Source organism: Primulina huaijiensis, chromosome 15, assembly GCF_012295235.1.
Source record: "Primulina huaijiensis isolate GDHJ02 chromosome 15, ASM1229523v2, whole genome shotgun sequence".
Classification (NCBI taxonomy): Eukaryota; Viridiplantae; Streptophyta; class Magnoliopsida; order Lamiales; family Gesneriaceae; genus Primulina; species Primulina huaijiensis.
The window spans coordinates 20,690,894-20,715,965 of record NC_133320.1 but is presented as its reverse complement, the minus strand read 5'-3'; the positions used below and the strand labels follow the sequence as shown (position 1 = coordinate 20,715,965).

Sequence of the window (25,072 nt, the reverse complement as noted above, 5' to 3'; positions counted from 1 at the left end):
AAGTCCGAAATCTTTGGGTTCATGTCTGAATCCAGCAATATGTTGCTGGCTTTGAGATCTCGGTGAATAATCCTCAATCTGGAATCTTGATGAAGATACAAAAGTCCCCTGGCTATTCCATTGATGATATGGAAACGTTTTGGCCAATCTAGCGAATCACCTATTGTTTCATCTAGCAATGAAAATGCAGTATCATGTCACTGTTGGTTAGACGATTTAGTTCAATAAGTTTCAAATTTCTCGTAAGCTTAATGATGTATCGCTGCTCCAAATGCATTGTGAATTTCTTAATGACTAGTATATATACAAGTATGATACTCACCAAATAAAATCTTGTCCAGACTTTTGTTTGGCATGTATTCATATATCAACATATTTTCGTCTTTTTGAATGCAGCATCCTAGAAGCCGCACGAGATTTCGGTGTTGAAGTTTGGCAATAAAGATGACTTCATTCTTGAATTCATCTAACCCTTGAGTAGAGGTTCTCGATAAACATTTCACAGCAATTTCTTGTCCCCCTTCGAGCATGCCCTAAGATCAGAATACGCGGATGTGAAGGTCACCATTACCCATGTTTGATCAAATGAGATTAGCTATACCATTATCATTTTGGTTTTTCAAGCAAACCATGACTTAAAAACGAACTTATTCTATGTTTCATTTTTTTCCCTAAATTTTTTTTACATGTCTGAGTCTGGGAAATTTTACCTTATAAACAGGTCCAAAACCTCCTTCCCCAAGCTTGTTTTCGATGGAAAAGCAATTAGTAGCTTTGAGAATTATAGGTAATTTGAATAAAGGTAGCTCTTACTCCTTGTGTTTACTTTCGTTGTGTTCTCCTCCTACATAAAACATGATGATATAGAATTTATCACAAGAAATGACTGAATGTGCTTTTTTATCTCGATGACTTTAAGAACTTTTATTACTCTCTTTTCATAGTTGTTAAGCACGAGACACCACTTTTTTGCCTCACCTTCTTCACCCTTCATTGAATCTTTATTCGTCTTTCGAATATACAGGATGAGGCTCAGAGCCAGAAGAGTCATTCCCATCACTGATGATAAACTCGCGATAAGTATTCTTCTCTTCATTACTCCAGACTCTGCAATATAGGTGACAGTAGTTACGAATTAATGCTTGCACTGTGGTGATGATAATAACGATTTTTGCTTTCAAATCATAAGATTTCTTTTGTTAAATAGCAAACAGCTCATTCAGATTTAACAACTTTGTTAGCTTCAAAAACGTCTTACAAGTTTAAACAAAATTAACATATTCGAGTAACAAACATATTGGAGCTTATAAGTTGTATGATACAATCCATTGCACTGCCTCTTATGTTTTTTATGATTTTGAGCACTCTATAACATTATATTCTAAAAGTTTTCAACTATTTGGGACTCCATGAAAGTAGTTGCATAAATTAAAAAGACTTGTTTTCAAAGTAGGATAGCCTTTTAAAACTTATCCTGACACTCCAAGTTTTTATGTGGAAACATAGGCTATAGCAGATTCTTCGTTTCTATATTTTTCGAGAATCAAGTCGTGCAGAAGGATATCTTAAAGTAAAGAAATATAGAATCTGCTAAAGATCAACAGATATTGAGCATTATTTGTGTGTTTGATATGAATTCTTACGTATTTCAGACGATGCCATTCTGATGTAGATATCTTGTCCATCTGCGGTCAGAGATCTGATATCTACCAAATCACCAAACCACAGAAGACATCCACTCCCATTGCTTATATTTAACTGTTTGTAAGCCATACAGGAGCAATTCTTTAAGCATTCCACTTCACATTCTTTAAGCGTCATATTCTCGTTGAACCATGAATTTCGGGCATCTGGTAGTTTGACCCTCGAGTACTTTATAAATCCATCCCCTCGGCAACTCAAATTCGTCTTTCGAATGCATCCATTCGACCAGTCTGTTTTAATCCAACCCTCTGAATCTTTTGGCACAAATCTTTCCAGACAATTGCATGCTGGAAATTTTTGAATATAACATATCCCATACGCACCACAAAGGCTATAACTATCACAATTATCTGCTGGTCTATTCATATAAACTTCCCACTTCTGTGTTCGATTTACCCACGTAAGCCTCTGTAAAACTCCACTTGAATTCAACGTAAGCCTCCGAACAACTAGCTTGTCGATGAGCTTTTCTTGATAGTAAACCCCATTCTTATCCATCACAAAATCCAAAGAATACACGGGGTTCCCCCTTACGTCTGGAAATCCACTAAAGTAAATGCCATTCCAAGGTCCAAATCTAGTGATTTCCAAGGTATTTCTTCGCAAGACTATTTGCGGATATCCTGTAAGTTCCAAGTGATGCGTAAACTCTCCTGGAGCTGGATCATCATTGGCCTTCCACGCTGCAAGGTACACCTCTACACCAGTTACAAAATTCCACCCAAACTTCATACCTGGTAGATATGTATCAGTTGGATAATCGAAACTCTGCCAGAGATAATTCTCTTCCGTATCATCAGCATCAGCATCTTTCACAACAAGGTTCCCTGAATCCAACAACTGTGCAACCGGCGTCTGCGCAGATCTTGATCTGTTGGATGACCATACAGTTCCACCAGTGTCATTGGCAAGGACTAAAACGCCTGGCTTGGTAACCTTCAAGACACCTGCCTGATTTGTGAGTGGACTTTCTCTGTTTGCCACCCAAACTATTGTTTTAACCTGGATTCCGTAGTACCATATACCCACGTAACGATTCTTGGAATTGCCAGGGCTAAAGAATCCCAGTTCAAACATTCCACCGGATGAAACAATGGTCTCGCCATCTCTAACACTTCGAATCGGATTTATGATATCCGTCGAACCGGAAGATATGGAGAAATTCAGGGAGATGAGTATCAGAAGTAGGATGAAGCCTGTCCATGTGGAATCCATCAATGAAATTTTATCGCCTCGTCACCTGTTCATTTGTTTGAATCGAATGCATGGCCTAAGGTCTAAGTCCATGGAAAAGGTTTGAATTCATGTTTCTTAAGCTGACTGATACATCTTCTTGATCTTGATCTTGATGTTGATGTTGAACCTGTCAACTTGTTAGCTTGTTGAATGAACTTTTATTTATATTTATTTAAACCTTTTTCATCATTTTGCAGTCAACTCTGGTTGTTGAGTGTTGAAAGTGATATTAATAATTCACATGAAAAATATCTGCAAACTAATACTATAGTTGCGTTTGGTTGCATTATAAAATAAACTAATGATTAATATGTAAATGATAAAGAAAATGATTGTCGTAGATATATAATATATGGTAGTATGTTTGGTAAGATTTTTAAGTGTAGGATAATTTTGAAATTTTTGATGAAAGGACAAAATTGCCTTTCCTCTTTTTTTCTTCTTCCACTCCGGCGGCGGCGGTCCGACAGTCTGGCGGTGGTCCGGCGACGGATCCGACAGCCGACGTGGTGGTGACGGCGTCGGTCCGACGACGGCGGTAAGTCGGCGGTCCGACGGCGGCGATGGCGTTCCGGCGAAGGTCCGGCGGTGCGGTCCGGCGGCGGTCCGGCGAGGGCGACGGTGGCGGAGGTCCGGCGAGGGCGTTTCGGCGAAGGTCCGACGGTGTGGTCCGGCGTATGTCCGGCGGCGGCGGTCCGGCAACGACGACGGTGGCGGAGGTCCGGCGAGGGCGGCGACGGCGGCCCGGCAGCCGAGGTGGTTCAATAGCAGTGAAGGAAGAAGGGTAAAATTGGAAAGAGAGTAGGGATAGAGGAGGGATTAATAATCCTACGGAGGAAGGAGGTATTATTTTATCACACGTAATACCACCTAATAACTCATAGGAAGGATTGGACTGGTTAAATAAAAATCGTACCAAACGTAGGATTAAGTGTGATAAAATAATCTATCACACCTAATCCGCCCAACCAAATGCTGCTTATTAGAATTTTAAAATATGGTAAGTCTTCATTTATCAGAATTTCCTATTATCTTGCCGGAGCTGTGGACTTAACATCCTGGCTAGGTTGGCAATTGAGTCAACCAGTGTGCCAACAGCTTGGCCAAAGTGAAGCTTAGTTTTGACCGAGTTTGAGTCGAGCTTTGCGTTCTCAGGTTAAGTGCTTAAGCTCTAGAATTTCTAATGTTATTAATTCTTACAAATACTAATTAAATTATTATTTCGTCTCTAAGATCTTATATTTCATTCGTCTCGTTTATATAGGTCACGAATCTTTATCTGTGAGACAATCAACATTACCGATATTCACATTAAAAGTAATACTTTTTTAAAAATTTGTGGGAAAAAAAAATAGGTAGTGTAATTTTTTGGCCAAAATATTGGTTTTGTCTCGTCTTGACTTAATAATTACGTAATTTGACCAAATATTTCTCACACACTTGGATAAATTAGGACGATGGTTTTCCAGAAGAATGGTCACTTGGCGTTGACCAGAGAAACTCTTTTGTGACTTTTAGGGAGTAAAATATCACCATTATTTTTAACTCTAACCCACCCTTGATTAAAAATTAATAATAATAATAATTATTATTTTTAAAGAAAATTATAATAATTATCTTTAAAATTATTTAAAGTGGTATCTCATTCATAATTTTTTATTTCATTTTCTAGCGATATTTTTCCGATTTAATTTAGATTATAAAAAAATTAAAAATGAATTAAAATATATAAATTTATATTGCGTGTTTTATTTTGTTTTATTTTACACACACATCGTATATATAAAAATAATAGAATCTATATAATAACAATAGCTTTAAACACACACTATCGCATGTACTAAAGTGTTCATGTATCATAATTTCCTAGTATTCTTGCCCTCCCAATGGTCGTCGGTGGGAACAACTTGGTCGAAGTTCCTGCTTAGCTTTAGTCAAGTTTGAATCGGGTTTTTCTGATGCTCGAATTCAAGAATTTTTCGTTTTTTTTAGAGTACAAAAATGATATTATTTCAGATTACAAAGATATAATGTAACTATTCGTTCCATCAACGAGATTTGAGCTTGAACTCGAGATTTACTTATATCGGACAAAGAAAGTACAAAAAATAACTAAATCTATCTAAATAAATTAGAAAAAAGCACGGTTTCATAAATTGTACATTTATTGATTAAATTATTATGTCAATTTAAATTTGACAAAAATTATATATTTTATCATTCAATTTTTTGAATTATTTAAAGGGTTTTTTTTGGTAATTAATATTTAAAAGTCGAAAGTTCCTTGAGTCAAGCTCGTGTAGTTGGTACATGTTCCATCAAATTAAGTAGTCAAGCTTGTCGTCAAGCAGACAAGCTTGACTTGGCTCGACTGATTGAACACAGTTTCCTCAATTATATTTGTTATTTAAAATCATGTGGGGGCCAACAATGAATCCTAGGACTATGTCGCATCTGACGTAATCCTCAGGCTCAAGAATTTCGCTATTTCAAGAACAACATAGCGATGGATAATTAAAAATCTAACACAGAGTAGGTCTAATGAGACAAACTAATAAGAAATGTTCTTTGCTTTGTAAGAATAAGAATTCTCTTGTATGAAATGAAGGAATACAAATGTGGAAAACATCCCAAATTTCAGTCCTGATGTTTATTTGATATCTATATAATATTTTATCCTACTAAATTTTCTCAACCAAATCGCCTTTTCTCCATAATAACATCATATTTTTGCTTAAGAATTAACAAGTGTTAATCTCAACAATACTACATTTCTAGATTTGGGATGTGACAGATAATCATGGGATAAAAAGGAGATAAAAACAATGGGCTCTCTTTCTGTGTAGAAGCCGGACTGTTTAGCTTCCGGTAACACGCCTTCGTTGCCCGACATCGGGACGACCGCGGACATGCTTGGTCTATCCTCAGGGTTCTGCTGCACACACAACAGCCCAACATGGATCGACCTTATCACTTGAGGCAAGTCTTGAGGATCTTCCGCCACTTCGTGTGACCTTTCTCCTTTATATAGGTTCCACGCCTGATTACATTTATGACATTTCTTTTCAACAAATATCCAAAGCTGAATACGTATGATTTGATAGAGAAGATCCCATCAACTGCTTACTCTTGAGACATGTAGCCACTGTAAATTTGGTGTTTACCAGAATTTAGTGTGGCAAGAAGTGAAAGACGAATATATTTAATCCATTAATTAGATTCTTATTACTATATAGTGTGGCAAGAAATGAAAGAAGAAATTTTATTTTATTTTTGGTTAGTGTATTTCCCCATAACTCGGCGTGTCTTAGCTTCAGTCTCATTGCCTCCGAAACTTCTGGCTGTTCCAAAGTCCGAAATCTTTGGGTTCATGTCTGAATCCAGCAATATGTTGCTGGCAATAATCCTCAATCTGGAATCTTGACGAAGATACAAAAGTCCCCTGGCTATCCCATTGATGATATGGAAACGTTGGGTTCATGTCTGAATCCAGCAATTCATTCTTTATAATTTAGACTTTTTAGTATCGATTAGGATTATTCATTACTGAGTAATCATTCATAAGGGCACCCACAGTATAACACCCCTTTAACACCCACTCTCCAATGTGAGTGGGCGTATTGGAGAGTGGGTGTTATACGCCCACTCACATGAGAGAGGGTGTGGGGCGTTCATATTTATTTTTTAAAAAAAATTGCATACTTAGCGACGGTTTTATAGAAACCGTCGTCGATTTACTGACACGCGGGCCCCACGTGTTTTGAATTATTTTAATTATATTTTATATTTTATGAACGCCCAAAAAAATTGGACATTTAGCGACGGTTTTGAAAAAATCGTCGCTATTTGCGACTGATTTTCACAAACCATCGCTAAACGTTGTTACTTATTTAATGTTATTTAATGTATTGGTTTAAAGTATCCTTTGGTGAATATAGCCGTTGGAATATAGCCGTTGCAAAGTAGCCGTTGCAAATTTCAATATAAATAGACACCTTGTACTATACAATTCTTCATTCTACAAACATAACATTTGGCAAACAGATACACTTGAATTTGTTTACTCCAAAATGTCTCAATATTCCAGTAGTTCAACCTCTAGCTCGACAAGTGAAAACGAAGTCCAAGTTGAAGTTGATGACGAAGATTATGATCCGGGGAAAGAACTAATGTCATTGATACTTCAACAAAGTCGACAAATAGTTGAAGCATATCTAAGTAATAACGTGATGCGGCGAAGAAGAAGGTTCATCCAAAGAAATCGTGAAGTCGGGCATGCGAGGCTCTTCAATGATTATTTCTCCACAAACCCGGTGTATCCAGATCAAATATTTCGAAGACGATTTCGCATGCGAAGAGAGTTATTCTTTCGAATAGTGAATGCACTTGAGGATCGTTCACCGTATTTTCAGCAAAGGGACTATGCTGCGAGAAGAAAAGGCTTGTCACCACTACAAAAATGCACGGCTGCAATTCGTCAATTGGCGTATGGAGTCTCGGCCGATCATCTTGACGAGTACCTACGCATGGGTGAATCAACTGCCATCAAGTGTCTTTTCAAGTTCTGCGGATATGTGGTTGAACTATTTAGTGATCGATATTTGAGAAGGCCAAATGCTGATGATGTTCAATGTCTTCTTCAAATGCATGATGAAAGGCACGGGTTCCCTGGAATGTTGGGCAGTCTTGATTGCATGCACTGGGAATGGAAAAATTGCTGAGTTGCTTGGAAAGGCCAGTTTACAAGAGGCCATGGGTCACCGACAATCGTGCTTGAAGCGGTCGCGTCTCAAGACTTGTGGATATGGCATGCATTCTTTGGTGTCGTCGGTTCACGTAATGATCTTAACGTGTTGTACGAATCTTCCATATTCAATAACATCTTGCAAAGAAATGCACCAGAGATTAATTTCATGGTCAACGAGACTCAATATACGAAGGGGTATTATTTAACAGATGGAATATATTCGGAATGGACACTTTCGTTAAGGCTTTTCCTTGCCCGGAAGATCCAAAGAGAAGGCTTTTTAAGGAAAGACAAGAGTCTGCAATAAAAGATGTTGAACGAGCATTTGGGGTGCTCCAAGCTCGATGGGCAATTGTCAGAGGTCCAGCTCGTTGTTGGTACAGAAAAAAGTTAAAATATATTATGTTAGCATGCATTATTTTACATAACATAATTGTCGAAGATGAGGGGGTTCACGTGACAAATTGGTACAACGATGAAGGTGACGAACCCGCACAACCCGTCCAGGGCTCAAACCGAGGATTTCATGAATATCTCCGAACAAATTCCGAAATACGTGACACTCATGTGCATCACCAACTTCGTGCCGACTTAGTTGAACATATTTGGTCACAATACAAGAACAATCTTTGAATTAGTATTTTGCATCTTATGTTAAATTTAATTTATTTTTTTTTAGTTTTATGCAAGTGTTATTTATTATTATATGTTATACCGTTTTATTTTAGGTTTATAATAAATTTTTAATTTTAAGTAAATGACACTCATAAAATTAAATTATTTTACGTGCTGAATATATAAAAACAAATTATTATTAATATAAAATAATAATAATTTAAATTTCTTAAAAAATTTGAAATTGAATTTATTTAATGTCAAATAAGAATAAGATGAATGAGTGGACAGCGGGACCTACAAATAATGAGTGTGGATGTTAAAATGAATGTGAGAAAATAGATGTGTTAATGTAATGTGTATGTGGCATGTGGACCGCACGATTTTTGATGAGGTGGTGGGTGTTAACAATACGGGTGCTCTAATACTTATTAATATTATTTATTTTACTTTTTTGCTTTCATCGATATTTATTCATAATATGTATTGGTATTTATGGAATATCAAGATAATACTTTATTTGATATTATGCATTAATATTTATTAATAATATATGGCAAAAATTTGTGTGAGACGGTCTCACGGGTCGTATTTTGTGAGACGGTTTCACGAATATTTATCTGTGAGACGGGTTAACCCTAATAATATTTACAATAAAAAGTAACACTCTTAGCATAAAAAGTAATACTCTTAATATTCACTCGTATTTGATTTGATGGTGAGAATATATTTCTTTTTTGTATTAAATCACATGATTTCATCCTAATACATCTTCAATTGAAACTACATGAATACTTCGTTTATGTTGACTATTCAAATATCAATGTATTTTCAAACTATATATGGGTATCAAATATGCCAAATCAAGTATCTGATATCTCAATTTAGGTACTCTATAGGTTATATTAAACACTTATTTGTGTTCGATGATTAGGGGAGAACATGCTTTTTATTTTTTGTTGATAGGAGATAAATTAATAATATAATATTTATCATAAGATAATAAAAATATAATATTAGTGTAAAAAATTTAACTAATTAAATAAAAATTATAGTTTCATTAAAGTTTATTATTAATATAAATTTTAAAAATAATTAATTTAAATATAAAATGTAAAAAAATGAATATATGGTATATAGTGAAATAATAATAAAAATAGAGAAATATATTAATTAGGGAGTGAAAATAAAGTTTATGGTACTTTGTTGATATAAAAACTGAATTCTAAATTTAATATATGATTAATGATTTTTTTTTCTAGTTCAATGGATGAGTAGATCTTTTGTGATACGATCTCACGAATTTTTATCTGTGAGACGAGTCAACTCTACTGATATTCACAATAAAAAGTAATACTCTTAACATAAAAAATAATACTTTTTCATAGATGAACCAAATAAAATATTTGTCTCACTAAATACGATCCGTGAGACCGTCTCACATAAATTTTTTGTCTTTATTTATCCATTTATTGTTTTATCGAATCGACAAATATCTTACCTATATATTCGTTCGGCCACGCTTCACTCTACATTTTGATCACCGAATCGTCGGCTTCGATCAGGGATTTTATCCTTTTCCAGATTAGGTTTCTTAAACCGGAAGCGAAACCCTTTAAAGGGTTAATTTTTTGTTAATCAACTCGAATCCGTCATTTTCTTTTGTTTTCCAGAAGTGATTATGGGTGGCGGAGCGATGAGGGCTGCGGCGAAGCTGACCGGGGTCACGGTGGCGACTGGTGGTATCCGAGGCATAACGGCGGAGCACCTTCCGATCTCATCATCCAAACGCGGGCCCTTTTCTGTTCGGGCTGCCGCGACCACAAAATCGTCGGGGGAGGAAATGAAGCTGGTGTCTTCGCAGTCTCGGAACTCGTGCTCGGAGATTGATGATTGGGTGCACACCGGTGGAGAGGAGGAGGTGATTATGTGCGCCGGTGAGCCGATGCCGAGAGTTGTGTTCGGCGGTGCGCCGACGCTTCAGGAAGCCAAAGAGGCCACTTCTGAACTCGCTGTCACTCTTGAAAAGTATCTTCTTTTCATCTTTTAGAATTTGAAATTTCTTTCCGATTGGTGCTTTTTTAATGTACTTTTCATGTGATTGCTTGGTGTGTCCACTTTCATTGTGACTTGCGAGTTAGTTACTAATCTCGATTCTTCACAGTTAGTTGAGGTGGCGATGATATTAGCTTTAAGTGTTGATTGATTTTCTTGGGCTGATTAATGAATTTTGGATTTGTTCGATCATCATTATTATCTCACCCTAGTTCATTAGGGAAGCCTCAGCGGTGCATTGTACCGTGTTTAGTGGGCGGCAGACCTAGGGAAAAGACACGGATGATCTCCCTTCACAAATAGAAAAAGAAAACCAAGTTTGATGTGTAATTTTGTTAAAAATTGTAACTTTATCCTCACCAAGTCCTGCTTGCGATTAAATTCCTGGTGAGAACCTTTTTATTAAGCTCTGACGTGGATCTAACCAGAATTTTGTCCCTTGTAAAGCAGCAAACGATCTTTAGAATCTTCTGTTTTTTCAAATTTCTTGATTCGCAGGGCGTATCTGTCATCTCGAGATACAGCTATTGCTAAACACGACTTGGGCTCATCTCTTTCAAACTCACAAGTTGATTGTGCTAAAGCTTATGGCATCAGTGAGATAATGGCAACTGCGCCAACATCACCAGTTGTCAAGGCTTTCAGGCTCTTGCACGAGAGCTCTGAGGCTCAGGTTCATTTACTTACTTTCTACTTCTCTTTGGGGCAATAATTTCACCACCTAGAGTCCATTTCTCCTTTAGGGGTGGACCCAGATTTTTAGCTAACTCCGAAGCATGCGACCAGTAAGCCCACACAAGCAACAATGTAAACAGAAGGTTCACCTAGCAATTATGTCATATTTGTACTTGCTTAACCGAAATGATTAAATCCAAGTGGCTGCAGGAGTCTTACATGTACCCTAATAAATCATTATAAAATAATCCCATGCACCAATGTTTGATAAGATTATTACATTTACTTTTGCTTGCATATGTTCGAATTTTTCTCCACTCTTCTGCAGGGGCTTCAGAAGTGAGATATTCATTGTTATTCATCTCAACTTTTACATAAAAATATGAGTTAATTTAACAAGAAGTTGGTGTTGTTGGATTGTGTCTGATAAGCAAGGTTCTATTTTAATTGTGGGCATTTCACCCCTTTTTCTTGAATCATATATTACTTGGTTACTCAAAAATGAGTTTTTTTCCATTTGTAATTGTATTATAATTGATTTATCGATTTTTCCACTGGGTGGATCAAAGATCATATAATCCTGTGATTATGACATCTTGATATGATGTTTCGGTAGAATGTTGTTGCTTCAATTGCCTGTGATCCAAATGTGTGGACTGCGGTACTACAGAATTCAGAGCTTCAAGAGTTTCTGCATTTGCAAAAGACAAGTATGCATTTTTTTAATCATGTTTTGAAGCGTGAATAACCCTTGGAATTAACTAACTTTGTATGTGAAATATGTTGTTACTAAAATGCCATCCACGGAAAATCTTATGCCTTTTGCTAGTTTAACATGATATCTTACCCCTGGTATTTTAACTTGGTAAAAGGTTTGGGCTTATCAGATTCAGTTACTGCTGGTGCTGATCATCTTGAGAAGTTGTCTGCAAAAAGCAGCGAGGACTCGTCCAGCGATGTGGAATCTGGGCCGGCCAACGGTTTTGTAGACTTTGTTCAGAAAATGAAAGTTACATTGGTTGGTATGATGAACAACTTGTCTGGTTTCTTCCAAAATTTATTTGGAGGTAAAGTGGCCAAGGTATTTGCAAATGGTGATGGGACCCCAAGATTAAGTGCTGAAAATGTAATGGAAGCATCCTTCTTGGGACTGGCGATCATGGCCATCATGGTCATTTTGTTTAAGCGAGGCTAATCTTCATTCTCTGCTCTCTATACCTCTATGTTAATCTGTCGAGTCTACCGAAAAACGACGTCTACTACTTGTGTCGTAGTCAATCCTACTTGTTTGGATTACAACTTGTGGATTGTGGTTGCTTGCATTTCTGTGTTTTGGGTTGACACCTATGATGCCATGTGAAAAATTGCATTCATCGCTCTTGGTTTGGTTTTTGTTTTCATATATCCATCACTATTATTAAGGTTGTGTCATTTTATACTAGTTTTTTCCTCCAAAACATCCCTACCCCATGACTATCACTATTTTTTAAATAAAACAAAGCATAATTAGTAATTTAAAAAATGATAACATTAAATAGACATTACTCTAATATTATTATGTTTTAGACAAAGAATTTGTTTTACCTGAATATTCCATGTTTGTATAAATCATAATCATTAATAGATTGATTTAATTCAAAAAAATTTGGTATAATTTATAATTATTATTTTAATAATGATAACACAATTATATTAAATATATAATTTGTATAAATATTATGTTAACTTTTGAATTTTTAAAACAGATTATTAAATTATATGAAAAATATTAATTTTCTAAATTGATAGCGTATTTTCATAAAAACTCATTTGCGTCACGAAGTCGGACTACTAATTAACTCAATTTTTATATATAATATAGATATATAAATGTAGGCCGAAATCCGTGAACTAGATTACATTAGTACAAATTAGCCTTTTTTTGGTTTTTAGATAATATAACTTACAGATGTCTCGTTTTCGCATTTTTTTATTGTTTTATTTTATTTCATTTTTTTATCTCGTCCAACATGACATTAACTCACGCAATCTGGTTGGTTTATTGAGTTTAGGTAGTAGATTTTTGTTCAACTATTGTGATAGATATCTATTCGAAACTGAACTTATTATTATGTTTAGAATGGATTTGCTGGAGTTGGTTTTGAGCTTGTTTTTGTACCTCGTGTGTGTTCTTTATATTGCTATTGCCTACGTTAAACTTATTCGAGGTAGCATTAGTTTAACGTAGGGATTATATATCTTGGATTGGTCACAGTATATATTCTCATGCTTATTTGCATTTGCAATGCGTGGATAATACTGCAGATTCCATTGAGGTTTCTTGATTGTAATTGGCGACATGCAAGGTATCTCGAAGTGTTTATTTTTTGTTTCTTCTTGCAATTGTACTTTCGAAACACTTCTTAGTCTGTGTCTGAATATATACTGAACTAATTTTTTATCGCAGGATTAAACTACCATCAGGGGCCAAGAAGATTGTGCCTAGAGGATGCCGTGGCATGATTGGACAAGCTGCTGGAGGGGGTCGTACTGAGAAGCCACTCTTGAAGGCTGGCCCAAGGTTCGTGGTGTTGCTATGAATCCAGTGGAGCATCCCCATGGTGGTGGTAACCATTAACATATTGGTCATGCCAGTACTGTGTGTCGTGACGCTCCACCTGGACAAAAGGTTGGTCTTATCGCTGCTAGAAGAACCGGTCGTCTTCGAGGGCAAGCCGCAGCTACTGCTGCTAATGCCGATAAGGCTTAGTTTAAATGCCACGGCTAGCTTCATTTTTGCTGTCGTTTTCTCTTGTATTTAGCTGAATGTGGGATTTTGAGTACAACCTTTTTTGGTGGAAATGAATTTCTTCTTGTAATGAATTGCATCTTGATTCTCCCGATGCCCACTGGACTGAAACTGTATCAGCGTTGGAACAACTTTGGGAAGGAAAAAAAAAATTGGCCCAGGATGAAGCCCAGCTAAATACTGGAGCTAAATGGATTTGGTCTTGGGCCCAATTGGGACTAGTAAGCTAATGAAAGACTTTAATGCCATTACTGGGCCGATAGTCCACGTTCAAAGGAGCACAGAGTGAGAAATACTTGGAGCAAGCTAACTCGATGTATACTATTGTTAAAAGCATATTTTATTTATTGAATTGTTTATTGGTTAAAAATTTATTTACTCATAATATATTTAATTTAATTTATAGAATATTATACTTAAATTAAAAATTTGAGAACAAATTTTCTAAAATACAAAATAATCAAATAATCGGGAACCAAATATATTTATTTGTATAACTTATCGAATAACTCGTCGAACAAACCTTAGATAAATAAATATTATTTTTCCCGAAAAATAAAAATAATCATACATGATATTCTCTTGTTTATAGTTATTTAGTTCAACTCACCTGAGTATGATCGGAATAAATTCAATGGTCACCGTTATTTTGATAATGGTTGCGGGTTTTATTTCTCATATCAACATTTTTTTAAAACAATTTTGATCGCACATAACTTATTCAATATGATTTAGTTGACAAAACGTCGATAAAAATACAACAAATGAGACATAAAATAAAAATAATAATAAATATTAAGTAGAGAGAAACAAATAAAGAAATGGTGGCTGCTTGTGATTCTGTGGACAGTATTGAGAAGTCAGAATCAGCACTGAATGCTTCAATATTTTACTCTTTGTCATTCAAATTTGTTCGAACATCGTATAATAAATTACTTGTTGTGTCATTTTCAATAATTTTCGCCATTTTCTTGCAGACCAGACGATAACAAATTTCATAAATTCTTTTATTTTTCTCTGAATGAATACGAGTAAATGTCGTATTTTATTTATTTATGTATATGTACATTGGTTACATCCAAAATATGGAATCATTCAAAAAAATATTTATGTACCGATTTGTGATTGAAATAATATTATAGAATTTACCTAACCAATTAAATTTTTTTTAAAAAAAATGTATTTATATTGTAAAATATGTATTTTTCTTTTTTAAAAAAATTTGACTTGTATTTTGCCAAAATCATTTGCCTTAGAAGTAAGGTGAGATTCTGGAGTTCAAAGGAATGTCACAGATAAAGGGAGAAAATGAGTGGCTTTGCACATTTTGTAATCGTGACAAAAAATTATTATTTTAAAATTTATGTAATAAATATATTTGTTTTTTTCCCTTTAATTGGACATTAAGTTTTTACTATGATTAAAAAAAATTTTGCTCAAAAAGCTTTTAAGAAATTTTAATATAATTTTTTAATTTAATTTAGGTGTGATTCATTGTCTATGGAGACACGTCACCGGTGGCCGAACTTAGCTCAATGGTTGAATGAAGATGTTTTAGTCCCATCCCTCATTTAATGAATTTTGCCTAATAAATTGAGACTTGCCAAACTTTTTTTATTACAATATAATTCGTAGATGTTATCTTTCAATATGTGTGAAATAAACTCACTCTCGAACTGATATAATAGATTTCAATAAATGTTATCTTTCTATACGTGTAAAATAAACTCTTGAACTGATACAGTAGATTTCGATATCCATTAAATAAACTCTCGAACTAATACATTAACCCGCGAACCTAATTTTGTACCAAATTATTATCTCCCACATACCTTACAATTTAAAAGAACAATTATTAGAAAACTCAATTCTTTAGTTGTTATATCATGCAATTGTATAGAAAAATATGGAAGCTCATTGTAATGTCAAACAAAGATACCAAGATTTCACAACATTTGAATCCACAACTTGCGGGAACATTAAAGAAAAAACAGAGGAGAGACAAAAGAAATCTAATAAATCTTGAATTCATCTTCTTCATGTCTTGCAAATCACCACGAAACAAGGAAGAAGTGCTCTAGGATTTAGCAAGTACAGCTCCTCAATGTTGGAATAAACACCGACTTTACCCGCCAACGAATCGAACCCCGTCTGTCCGGCCATTTCTTGAATGTTTTCCAACGGTTTGTGTACTCTTCCCGCGATTACCCTACACACAATCAACGCCTTTCTCACAAACAGGTCGTCCCGGCTATCCGGTTCTACACATTCCAATGCCCTACAGCTCGTGGAAGTCGTGAAAACTCCGATCCCACCTGTGAACTCCCGTTTGCCGAACCCACTTCTGATGATTTGGCACACACGACATTTATCGGATAGACAAAGATTGGATGATCCGTTGATGCCGAGGGAGCATCCCAGCGTCGTGCCGTAGAATCTCAAGAGTTCGTTCCCATCGGCTATGCAACGAGGGTGTTTCTTAGCGAGTTTACTCGCTTTTAACTTCACCACTTCCCGGTATTCTTCGAATCGAGCGAGGGTCTTTTGCATGTTATGCACTTTCAAGATTTTGTCTATTCGAACGTGATGGTTATCTGCCTTTAGCCAGCTCGATCGACAGATTATTTCCACGATCTTTCTTGATGAGTCGCCTTCCAGAAGTTCAGTCACTGTGACATGGCAATTAACCGCTTAGAAATCTTATCAAAATGAAGAGTAAAAGAGACCAGGTTTTTTCATTCAAACAACATTGTTGATATTCAAGAAAGAGGGGGCAAAATCTTGGAATACAGATATCTGTTGAAAAATCTCTGTTTAAAAGTTCATGCCACAATTCTAGTTACCAAAGATTCAATTGTGAGTATCCTCACGCCTCAAAGATGAAGAGAACAAGCAAAAAGGCTTTTAAATTTTTTTTTTATGCAAACGATAACCTGAATAAAGTGCCCAACAAGAATACACAAACAATATCCAATTGAGTGAGTTTTGGATTCAAAGTAGCAACAAAAGTGAAAAAGCAGAGAGTAAACAAATCTAACAAAAGATCCTCACAAGCATGCTTGGAAAGGTGGTGCGATTCAAGAGCCTCCCACTTGACAAAATGTTCTCCACACTTGTGGCAAGTGAACCCACAAAGCCCATTACTCTCTTCATCAATTGAAGCCCTTCTTTTTGACACAAAACCCTCCCTTTCCGTCAAAGTAGTCTCTTTTTTTCTTGGTGGTGTGGCTCCAGAATCCATATATGAAGGCTTGAAGTAATGCATTGTGGGCTGCCCTCTAGGACCAGGCGTGCCAGGTGTTAAAGTACCAAGAAACGTCGAACCACCGTCGCCTCCGCCGCCGAACCCACCACAACCAGTAATCTTGAGCTCACATCTTGAGTTGCTCAGAATGACTTCGTGTGTTATGGGGTTGACAAATTCACTGCTCCCAATGGATCTTGGGCTACAACTAGGGGGCTTCTCGAAGTGTCTTTTGCTCCCATGAATCACATCTTTCAGATTCGAGATAGACCTCGAACAACCGGACCTGTTTCTCGTTTTCCTGGTCAAGATTGAGCTCAAATTCTTCTTGTTCCTCGGTGTATACACATCTGATGTATCTGATTTACAGTCGAACGATTTCTTAAGAGAAAACCAGACTTTTGGCAGCTCTTTCTTCTTCTCCCCCATACTCCTTCAGTACCCACAAAAAGTTCTCAAAACTTCTCCATTGTGTTCCAGGAAATTTTCAAGAAACACAGACCAAGTTTCTTGAATTTTGAGTTTTATCAAGGAAACACAAATCAGAGACTTGATTTCTGAATATAATAAAGATATGAATAATGATAGCACTTTGAGATACAACCTGACAATCAAAATCTTTTAAATAGATACAGTGATGCAGATAAATTTATATAAACTGAGTGCTCAATGTACAGACTGTAAAAAAAAAATCAGAAACCTGCAAAGCATATATAGGAGCAACTGTGAATCCTCGTTTGGTCCTGCTTGTCCTAAATCAATTATAGATTAGTCAATATTTTCTCTAATATTAAAAAAAATCATAATTAATATTTTAATTAAATGATTAACAGTAATATTCATATTACTTATTTTGTAAAATATTCTGTTTGATTTTTAAAATATGACATGGATTCTCGATTTTGTACTGAAGATTTAAAAATTCGTAGACTCGGAATTTTATAAATTTTAGTAGGTTGTTTAGTAAAAATTAAAGTATTTCACTTAAAGATTCCATTTCATATTAGAAGGAGAAAATTAGAACTTAGAGTTTAATTTTTTTTAGCTAAAATATCTAGTTTTAAATAGTTGTCATTCATGGAGTTATATTGATTTACGAAGAACAAATAATTGTCCAATAATTATTTAATTTTTTTTTCGAACTCATCGACGGAAATTGTTATATATGATATTTAAAGCATATAGAAATTATGACAAAAACTTGTGTGAGACGGTCTCACATGTCGTATTTTGTGAGACAGATCTCGTATTTGGGTCATCGATGAAAAAGTATTAATTTTTATTACTTTTTATTGTGAATATCGGTAAGGTTGATCGATCTCACAGATAAAGATTCGTGAAACCGTCTCACAAGAGACATACTCATTATTAGAATTATTTATGATTTTATTTTCTAAAAAAAAAAACAAAAACAAAAGCTATCATCAAATATGAAAAATAACACTATTATATATTAAATTATTTTGGTTAAATGTAAGGCCCGAAATTAATGGTAACGGAAATAAGACGTCAAGAATAGACAATTGGAAAAAATCAATAAAATTCCGAATATGGACAATCTTGAACAGATTGAGCTATTGGAAGAAGAATTAACGGGAAACGTAATGCAATGAAAATCTATCTCAGGCAATAATATAATCGAGTAAATTTTACGTGAGACGATTTCATTAATTTATATATTAGAAATGTATTGATTTGATCTATATTTGTGGTCAAAGTAATATTTTTGACATAAATGTAATTTATTTTCATAGTCGAGTAGGAGATGTATTTCACAAAATTAATATGTGAAATATCACATATGAGTTTTTGTGATAATGAATTATATGTATTCATAAGTAAATAAATAAATCAACATAGATTTCAAAATTAAGAGGAGTGTGTTTGATTAGAGAAGCTAATAGATTTTTGTCTTTTTGTTTTCTATTTCTACTTCTATTTAAAATAAAAACAACAATCATTTTTCAACATTTATCCAAATGTCTAAACCATTTTTATTTTATTTTTTTTAAAAATAAAAACACATTAAAAAGGTGGACTTATTCAAATGATTTTTTAAACTACAACTTACATATTCAAACTCACCTTAATATTATATATTCGACTGGTAAACTATTTGATTTTGTTGCTTAAATGGCTCATTGAACCTAGAGGTGGTGTACCGTATCGTACCGAAAAACTTATACCGTATATTGTACCGAAAATTACGAAATAAAAAAATTCATATCGATACCGTACCGAAAATTTCGGTATACCGATTTTCAGTATGTCGAAAATTTCGGTACATATAACTAGCATACCGATTATACCGAAATTGAACGGTATACCGAGATTTCGGTACGGTATCGGTATATATATCGTTTTATACCCAAAAAAACCTTACATTTTAAATTTTTTTTTATAAATTTATTGTTTTAAAATATTTTATATTTTAAAAATTTTGTATATTTTTTCGGTATTTCGGTATATACCGAAATTTTCAAATTGCATACCATTACCGTATCGAAAAATTCGGTATTGTTACCATATCGTACTGTACCGAAATCTTCGGTATATCGAAAATTCTGTAAATTCGGCATTTTTTCGAGACGGTAATTTCGGTATACCTAAAATTCGGTATTTTTTCCCACCCCTAATTGAACCTTCTATCGATTACCCGTCGGTCTAAATGTTCTTGACCTAAAATTATCCGTTTTTAAAAAGTATGAGATATTTCATCTCGCAAAAAGCTTTTGGCTTGAGTAATTCTTATGTCGTAATTTTTTTTAAGACAATGGAACATCAATTATTATCATTTCGGTGTCAACTGAGTAAACTTTCGGACTAACGCAATAGCAAGCAAATCATGTTAATAAGGTAAATCACACTGGGTAAACTATGTGAAACAAACTTATCCGAAAAAGTGTTGATAAAAAATCAAAACCACGACTGTTAATTATTTAAGAAGTCGTTTATTCCTCCAACTCGAATACAGATTAGGGTTGTTCGATAGTTATTATTAGTTGATCGAGTGATAACTTCGGAAACACATTTGGCTAATTGAATATCTCGTGTAATTTTCTACTTGTTACCACTATCATGGTCAATCTTCCGAAAACTTACCACGTGACTTTTCTTTGTCAATAATTTTTTTCAAAACTTGATTTTCTACTTGTCAGTTACCGTTAGCATATCCCATGGCGAATTATTTGAAAGTTGACGAGATAAATTCAGATATAGAAATAGGATTTCGGTTCAGTGTAGACAACAATATACTATAATTAATAAATAAAAAACAAATATTCTAATAAGTAATCATTTAACATCACAAAATAATCATTTTAAAATTAGTTTTTTTTTGAGTATTCGTATTTTGAAACATTTGTACGATAGCTTAATTGTTATTATTTAAATATTTTTTTTCCAAACATAGATACTGAATCATCATTCATCCAATCACCACTCATTTGATTGTAAACACTTTTTTTTACTGTCATGGCGACAATCGATAACATCAATATAAAATATATTATTATTAGCAATTTGAATATTTATTTAAAAATAATTTCTTATAATTGTAAAGTGATATATGACAAATTATACTCAAAAATAAAAATGAAACTACATAACATAAGACATAACATGTTTAATTTATACTTCTAAAACTTCACAATAACTTAACCATTATTAAGGTAATTTACTGTTTTTATTAATTTGATTAAATTTGATAGAGATTGTATAGTGATATGTTATAATGATTAAAATATTTGTATTTAGCCTGAATAAATTAAAGAAGAAACGTAGTCAGAATTTGTATTTAAGGTGGCTGAATTTTTTATTAAAAAAATTATTGATAAATTAAAATATATATGTTATTTCAATCTTTTACTCTCTTACTTTATTTATTCTTAATAATTTTTTGTTTTTAGTTTGTGAATAATAATCTCACTAATAACTATACAAAAATTAATTTTTTTTCTCTAAATTCTAATATAGTAAAAATATATCTGAAAAATTGATTTAGTAAATAAATAATTTATTTTCTCATATAACTTGAAAAATGATCTTATTATAATATTTTCGTTAAGGTGTACCCTATTTTGTATTATTTATATTTCACTTAATGTGTACAGTTTGTTCATAAGTGAAGTGCAAATAACAAAAAATAAAGCGTAAATAATAACACTTTTTTGTTGCAAAAGGTAATATTTGTCCATTTTATTGATTTAAATAAAGGACTAATCAATTTTATATGATAAGCAAAAATATTCACTTCATACATATAGTTTTAGAAATATTAAATAATTCACAAAATACAAATTAATATATTTGATTTATATTTATAATTAGTTTGTAACTAGCAAACATTATAATAAGACCCATTTAAATTTTTCATGAAGTAATTATTGTCGCAATATGAAACTAATGAGATAAATATATTGTCAGATCATATGATTTTGTTGGGTTGGGCCAAAGCCCAAATCAACTCCTAGCTACACTTTGAATTCGGGCTAAAACAGCAGAGTTCAAATCACACTGTTCAGATAAACTGGATTATGTAAATCAATCGCGACATGCTCGCAATCACACGAAAAAATGTTGGTAAGAATGAATTCATGATCATTGGTCAAGTGTTCAACTATTCCAACAACTCAGATCACGAGGCTCCTTCCATTTTTTATATGTTTGATTACGGGAAATAGAAACGTCAAAATCGACCAACACAACTTGACCCGACCTTCCACAACCATACATCAAACAGGATGAGCGGGAAAGCCCACCAATCGAAGGGTTGGAAAAGTATCAACCCAATCCAACATAACTCACTCTGTGTCGCGGGTTAACCTGGTAAAAAAAAATCAAAGACAAAAAAGGAATCCTAATTTTGTAATGCATATATTATCCATTATATATATATATATAGAGTGGGTCTCATGTGAGACCGTCTCACGGATCTTAATCTGTGAGACGGGTCAATCCTACTCATATTCACAATATAAAGTAATACTCTTAGCATTAAAAGTAATACTTTTTCATGGATGACCTAAATAAGAGATCCGTCTCACAAATACGATTTGTGAGACCGTCTCACACAAATTTTTGCCATATATATATATATAATCTTGTGCTCAAATTGCTAATTTAGTATTAAATCCGAAGACAAGTTTTGATTTATAGATGGAGAGACGAGATATACATGAGGAGGAGTTGATCGTGCTTTGACTTTTGAAAAGGCATTGTTTGTGGCCCAGTTCATCGTACATTCCCCCTGTTGCGTAAGATTCCCAAAAATTCGATCGCGTGACTCAAAAATATCAGAATTTAGGAAAGAGAGGAGAAAAAAACAAAACCAATAAAGGGTTGTCCTTCCAGTTTGCTGAAATCCGTTATCCATTAAACGCGGAGAATCGGAAACCCTTCGTAAATCAATCCATTTACGTCGTTTAATTTGTCCCCGCCGGGAACGTTCGTCCTTTTTTCCGGCTTCAGATAGGAAATGATTTCACCGGAGACCACGAATTGGCTGTACGAGTATGGGTGCGAGGACATCCCTGTCCCTGATGCCCCAGGTTCTGGGTTTTCTTGGCATATTCAACACTTGAACGGATCATCGAATGTCAGGTAGTCTTTTCAACTATTGATTGTCTTTTTAGGCCTTTCGAAATACTTGAGTTGCAGTGGTTGATTTCAACATTATTGGGCTTGTATGAGGTTTTATGATTGGATTTTGTTTTCCTTTCCTTTTCTTTGTCTGTTATTTATTGTTAATATTTTTGAGCTTATTGTTTGCAATTTAAGTGTGGGAAAATACAATTTAACTGGAATCCAGTTATGCGTTTGATAAATATTTGTGGTTCAAAAATCATTCTGACATCTTTCTTTTATCATATGGTTCCTGCTGGAAATTCTGTACCCAATGTCTCTCTCACTCACGATGAACATGATTCTTTACTTCACTAAATATTGCTCATATAATTTTATCTATTGATAGTTTCGAAATCGATGACTCAATTGGGGAATCAGCTGTTCAGAAGGAAACTGGCTCAAAAAAAAGGTGAAGAAGTTAGATATATTGTATGGTAGTGTTATCAACTTGAGCTTTTCAATGATTTTGATCACTGGTCAAATCGTTTTAGAACCAGCTCGATTCCTTCATACTCCTAGGATTGATTACGATGGAAGTATTAGAGAATCACATGTCACATTTCTTTGAGCTTGTGTTTTCTTGGGAAAATTTGTGGGGGTTGAGGTGTTGATCCTCCCAGCCAAATGATTTTTTTCTCTCTCACAAAGCTTACATTATTCTTAACACCATCTCACTTGTACATGCCATTTCCAGAGCTAGAACTGAATCATGTGCTCCATCAAGCTCCAAAGCATGCAGAGAGAAACAGCGTAGAGATAGGCTCAATGACAAGTAACGTTGTTTATTACTTTTTTCCCTTTATGGATGTCCCTTTTATTCTTTTTGCCTCTGATACCTGCGTTGACTTCTTTAGGTTTGTAGAATTGGGTGCGCTCCTTGAGCCTGAGAGGCCTCCCAAAACAGACAAGGCTGCTGTTTTGGTTGATGCTGTTCGAATGGTGACTCAGCTAAGAGGTGAAGCTCGGAAGCTGAAAGACTCGAACTTGAATCTCCAGGAGAAGGTCAAAGAGCTGAAGGCAAGAGTCTTAAGACCGATTATAAATGCCTTATGTATCTTGTGTCGAATGTGATTGCAATCTGTTTCAAAATTGTGATCCCTTTTAAAGTAGTAGTAACTACTTGTGAGACGCTGGCGATAGATAGATAGATGATGGACCAGAATGCAGGAACTAACTTATGACAATCTTGGCTTGGGTTTTTACTGCATGTAGGCTGAGAAGAATGAGCTTAGGGATGAGAAGCAGAAGCTGAAGACTGAAAAGGAGAAGCTGGAGCAACAGATAAAGGCATTGAGTACGCCCCAGCCAGGCTTTTTCCATGCTCCTCCTACCATTTCTCCCACGTTTAATGCTCAAAGCCAAGCTGCAGGCAACAAGTTGGTACCTATCATGAGTTACCCAGGTGTTGCTATGTGGCAGTTCATGCCACCTGCTGCTGTTGATACTTCACAGGACCATGTGCTTCGCCCACCAGTTGCCTAATAATGTTAAGTTTCAGTCACGGTGAAGCTGTTAAAACTATTTGTCAATGATGTTATGCTAGATTTTACTCTATATAATATGAATTTAGTGGATTATGGAAACACTGTTTTGTCAAGACTTAGAAACAGCTGCAAAATGACATGTAGTTTATACTTTTTACATATTAAAATGAAGCCCATTCACAAACCCTTCAAGTTTTTTTTTTTTTTTTTTAACGAAATAAGAATTTCATTAAAAATGGTAAAAAGTACGTGTTACTGATATTCTGGACATCCTCAAGAGATAGACAAATGGCATATCACAAACTAAGGATTACATCAAACAAAGAAAACAAAAACTAACACAATACGTGCACTATATCATTGAAGTTCTGTACGTACCTGAAAGTGTGAATCTGAATTTTATTGACTATATCTTCCGTCGTCCTTTTGCAGTGGACTGTAAAAGGAGGCTGGTAAGGTGGGTCGACGAATAACTCGCCGCAACTCACCACAATCATTAGCTAGGAAGTGACGAGCCAGCTTCACTTCGTCCATTTTATGTGGAGAAACGGACCGAACCGACAAGCTTTGTCAATTTCATATTCCCTGCTAAGTATGGTCGGTATTTTATCAGCACAATCAATCTCTATTCTAGGTGGTGGAACGGACCCGTCTCTTTAACAGCTCTTATGCACAGAATTTGCAAATTTATTCTTCCTGTTTTGTTAATATATTAAGGCTTCGTTTGGGAGTAATAAATAGGAGAGCAAGGAAAATATTTAGAATGAAAATTTTAAAATAGTGTTGTTTGGGAGATTTTTTAAGAAAGGAAAAGAAAAAAATGGGTGGAATAATTTCCTCCACGTCGTGAAAAAGTTTTCCTCCCAAAGTGAGTGGAAATTGAAGGAAACACACACAAG

General features: G+C 34.6%; 3 protein-coding genes and 1 pseudogene across 5 annotated transcripts; 2 read left to right on the top strand and 2 right to left on the bottom strand.

The window, feature by feature from the left end:
• Positions 1-2: 2 nt before the first annotated feature.
• On the bottom strand, positions 3-3,132 carry LOC140959397 (G-type lectin S-receptor-like serine/threonine-protein kinase At4g27290; annotated as a pseudogene).
• Positions 3,133-9,801: 6,669 nt separating this feature from the next.
• LOC140959477 (uncharacterized) lies at positions 9,802-12,458 on the top strand. Of its 2 annotated transcripts, none has more exons than XM_073417310.1 (4): positions 9,802-10,330; positions 10,856-11,030; positions 11,649-11,742; positions 11,920-12,458. In XM_073417310.1, the coding sequence occupies exons 1-4, from the start codon at positions 9,984-9,986 to the stop codon at positions 12,225-12,227; spliced, it is 924 nt and encodes a 307-aa protein (XP_073273411.1). In that variant the 5' UTR covers positions 9,802-9,983; the 3' UTR covers positions 12,228-12,458. The 2 variants fall into 2 exon arrangements, with proteins under 2 accessions (XP_073273411.1, XP_073273410.1); XM_073417309.1 differs by having other exon boundaries at positions 9,804-10,330; positions 11,905-12,458.
• Positions 12,459-15,678: 3,220 nt separating this feature from the next.
• On the bottom strand, positions 15,679-17,744 carry LOC140958205 (uncharacterized). Its single transcript, XM_073415580.1, has 2 exons — positions 16,872-17,744; positions 15,679-16,489 (listed from the first exon to the last, which is right to left on the bottom strand). The coding sequence occupies exons 1-2, from the start codon at positions 17,491-17,493 to the stop codon at positions 15,858-15,860; spliced, it is 1,254 nt and encodes a 417-aa protein (XP_073271681.1). The 5' UTR covers positions 17,494-17,744; the 3' UTR covers positions 15,679-15,857.
• Positions 17,745-22,263: 4,519 nt separating this feature from the next.
• Positions 22,264-24,360, top strand: LOC140958245 (transcription factor ILR3-like). Of its 2 annotated transcripts, none has more exons than XM_073415628.1 (5): positions 22,264-22,665; positions 23,036-23,098; positions 23,384-23,461; positions 23,544-23,706; positions 23,902-24,360. In XM_073415628.1, the coding sequence occupies exons 1-5, from the start codon at positions 22,541-22,543 to the stop codon at positions 24,169-24,171; spliced, it is 699 nt and encodes a 232-aa protein (XP_073271729.1). In that variant the 5' UTR covers positions 22,264-22,540; the 3' UTR covers positions 24,172-24,360. The 2 variants fall into 2 exon arrangements, with proteins under 2 accessions (XP_073271729.1, XP_073271727.1); XM_073415626.1 differs by having other exon boundaries at positions 22,265-22,665; positions 23,544-23,712; positions 23,908-24,360.
• The last annotated feature ends 712 nt before the right edge of the window (positions 24,361-25,072 follow it).

Excerpts from the sequence above, each read along its gene's own strand:
- LOC140958245 (XM_073415628.1), top strand. The coding sequence starts at position 22,541 with ATGATTTCACCGGAGACCACGAATTGGCTGTACGAGTATGGGTGCGAG. Across the intron at positions 23,462-23,543 it reads AGAGATAGGCTCAATGACAA|GTTTGTAGAATTGGGTGCGC; the intron begins GTAACGTTGTTT and ends TGACTTCTTTAG. Across the intron at positions 23,707-23,901 it reads AGAAGGTCAAAGAGCTGAAG|GCTGAGAAGAATGAGCTTAG; the intron begins GCAAGAGTCTTA and ends TACTGCATGTAG.
- LOC140959477 (XM_073417309.1), top strand. The coding sequence starts at position 9,984 with ATGGGTGGCGGAGCGATGAGGGCTGCGGCGAAGCTGACCGGGGTCACG. Across the intron at positions 11,031-11,648 it reads ACGAGAGCTCTGAGGCTCAG|AATGTTGTTGCTTCAATTGC; the intron begins GTTCATTTACTT and ends ATGTTTCGGTAG. Across the intron at positions 11,743-11,904 it reads TCTGCATTTGCAAAAGACAA|GTTTGGGCTTATCAGATTCA; the intron begins GTATGCATTTTT and ends ACTTGGTAAAAG.
- LOC140958205 (XM_073415580.1), bottom strand. The coding sequence starts at position 17,493 with ATGGGGGAGAAGAAGAAAGAGCTGCCAAAAGTCTGGTTTTCTCTTAAG. Across the intron at positions 16,490-16,871 it reads CCACCTTTCCAAGCATGCTT|TGACTGAACTTCTGGAAGGC; the intron begins GTGAGGATCTTT and ends GCCATGTCACAG.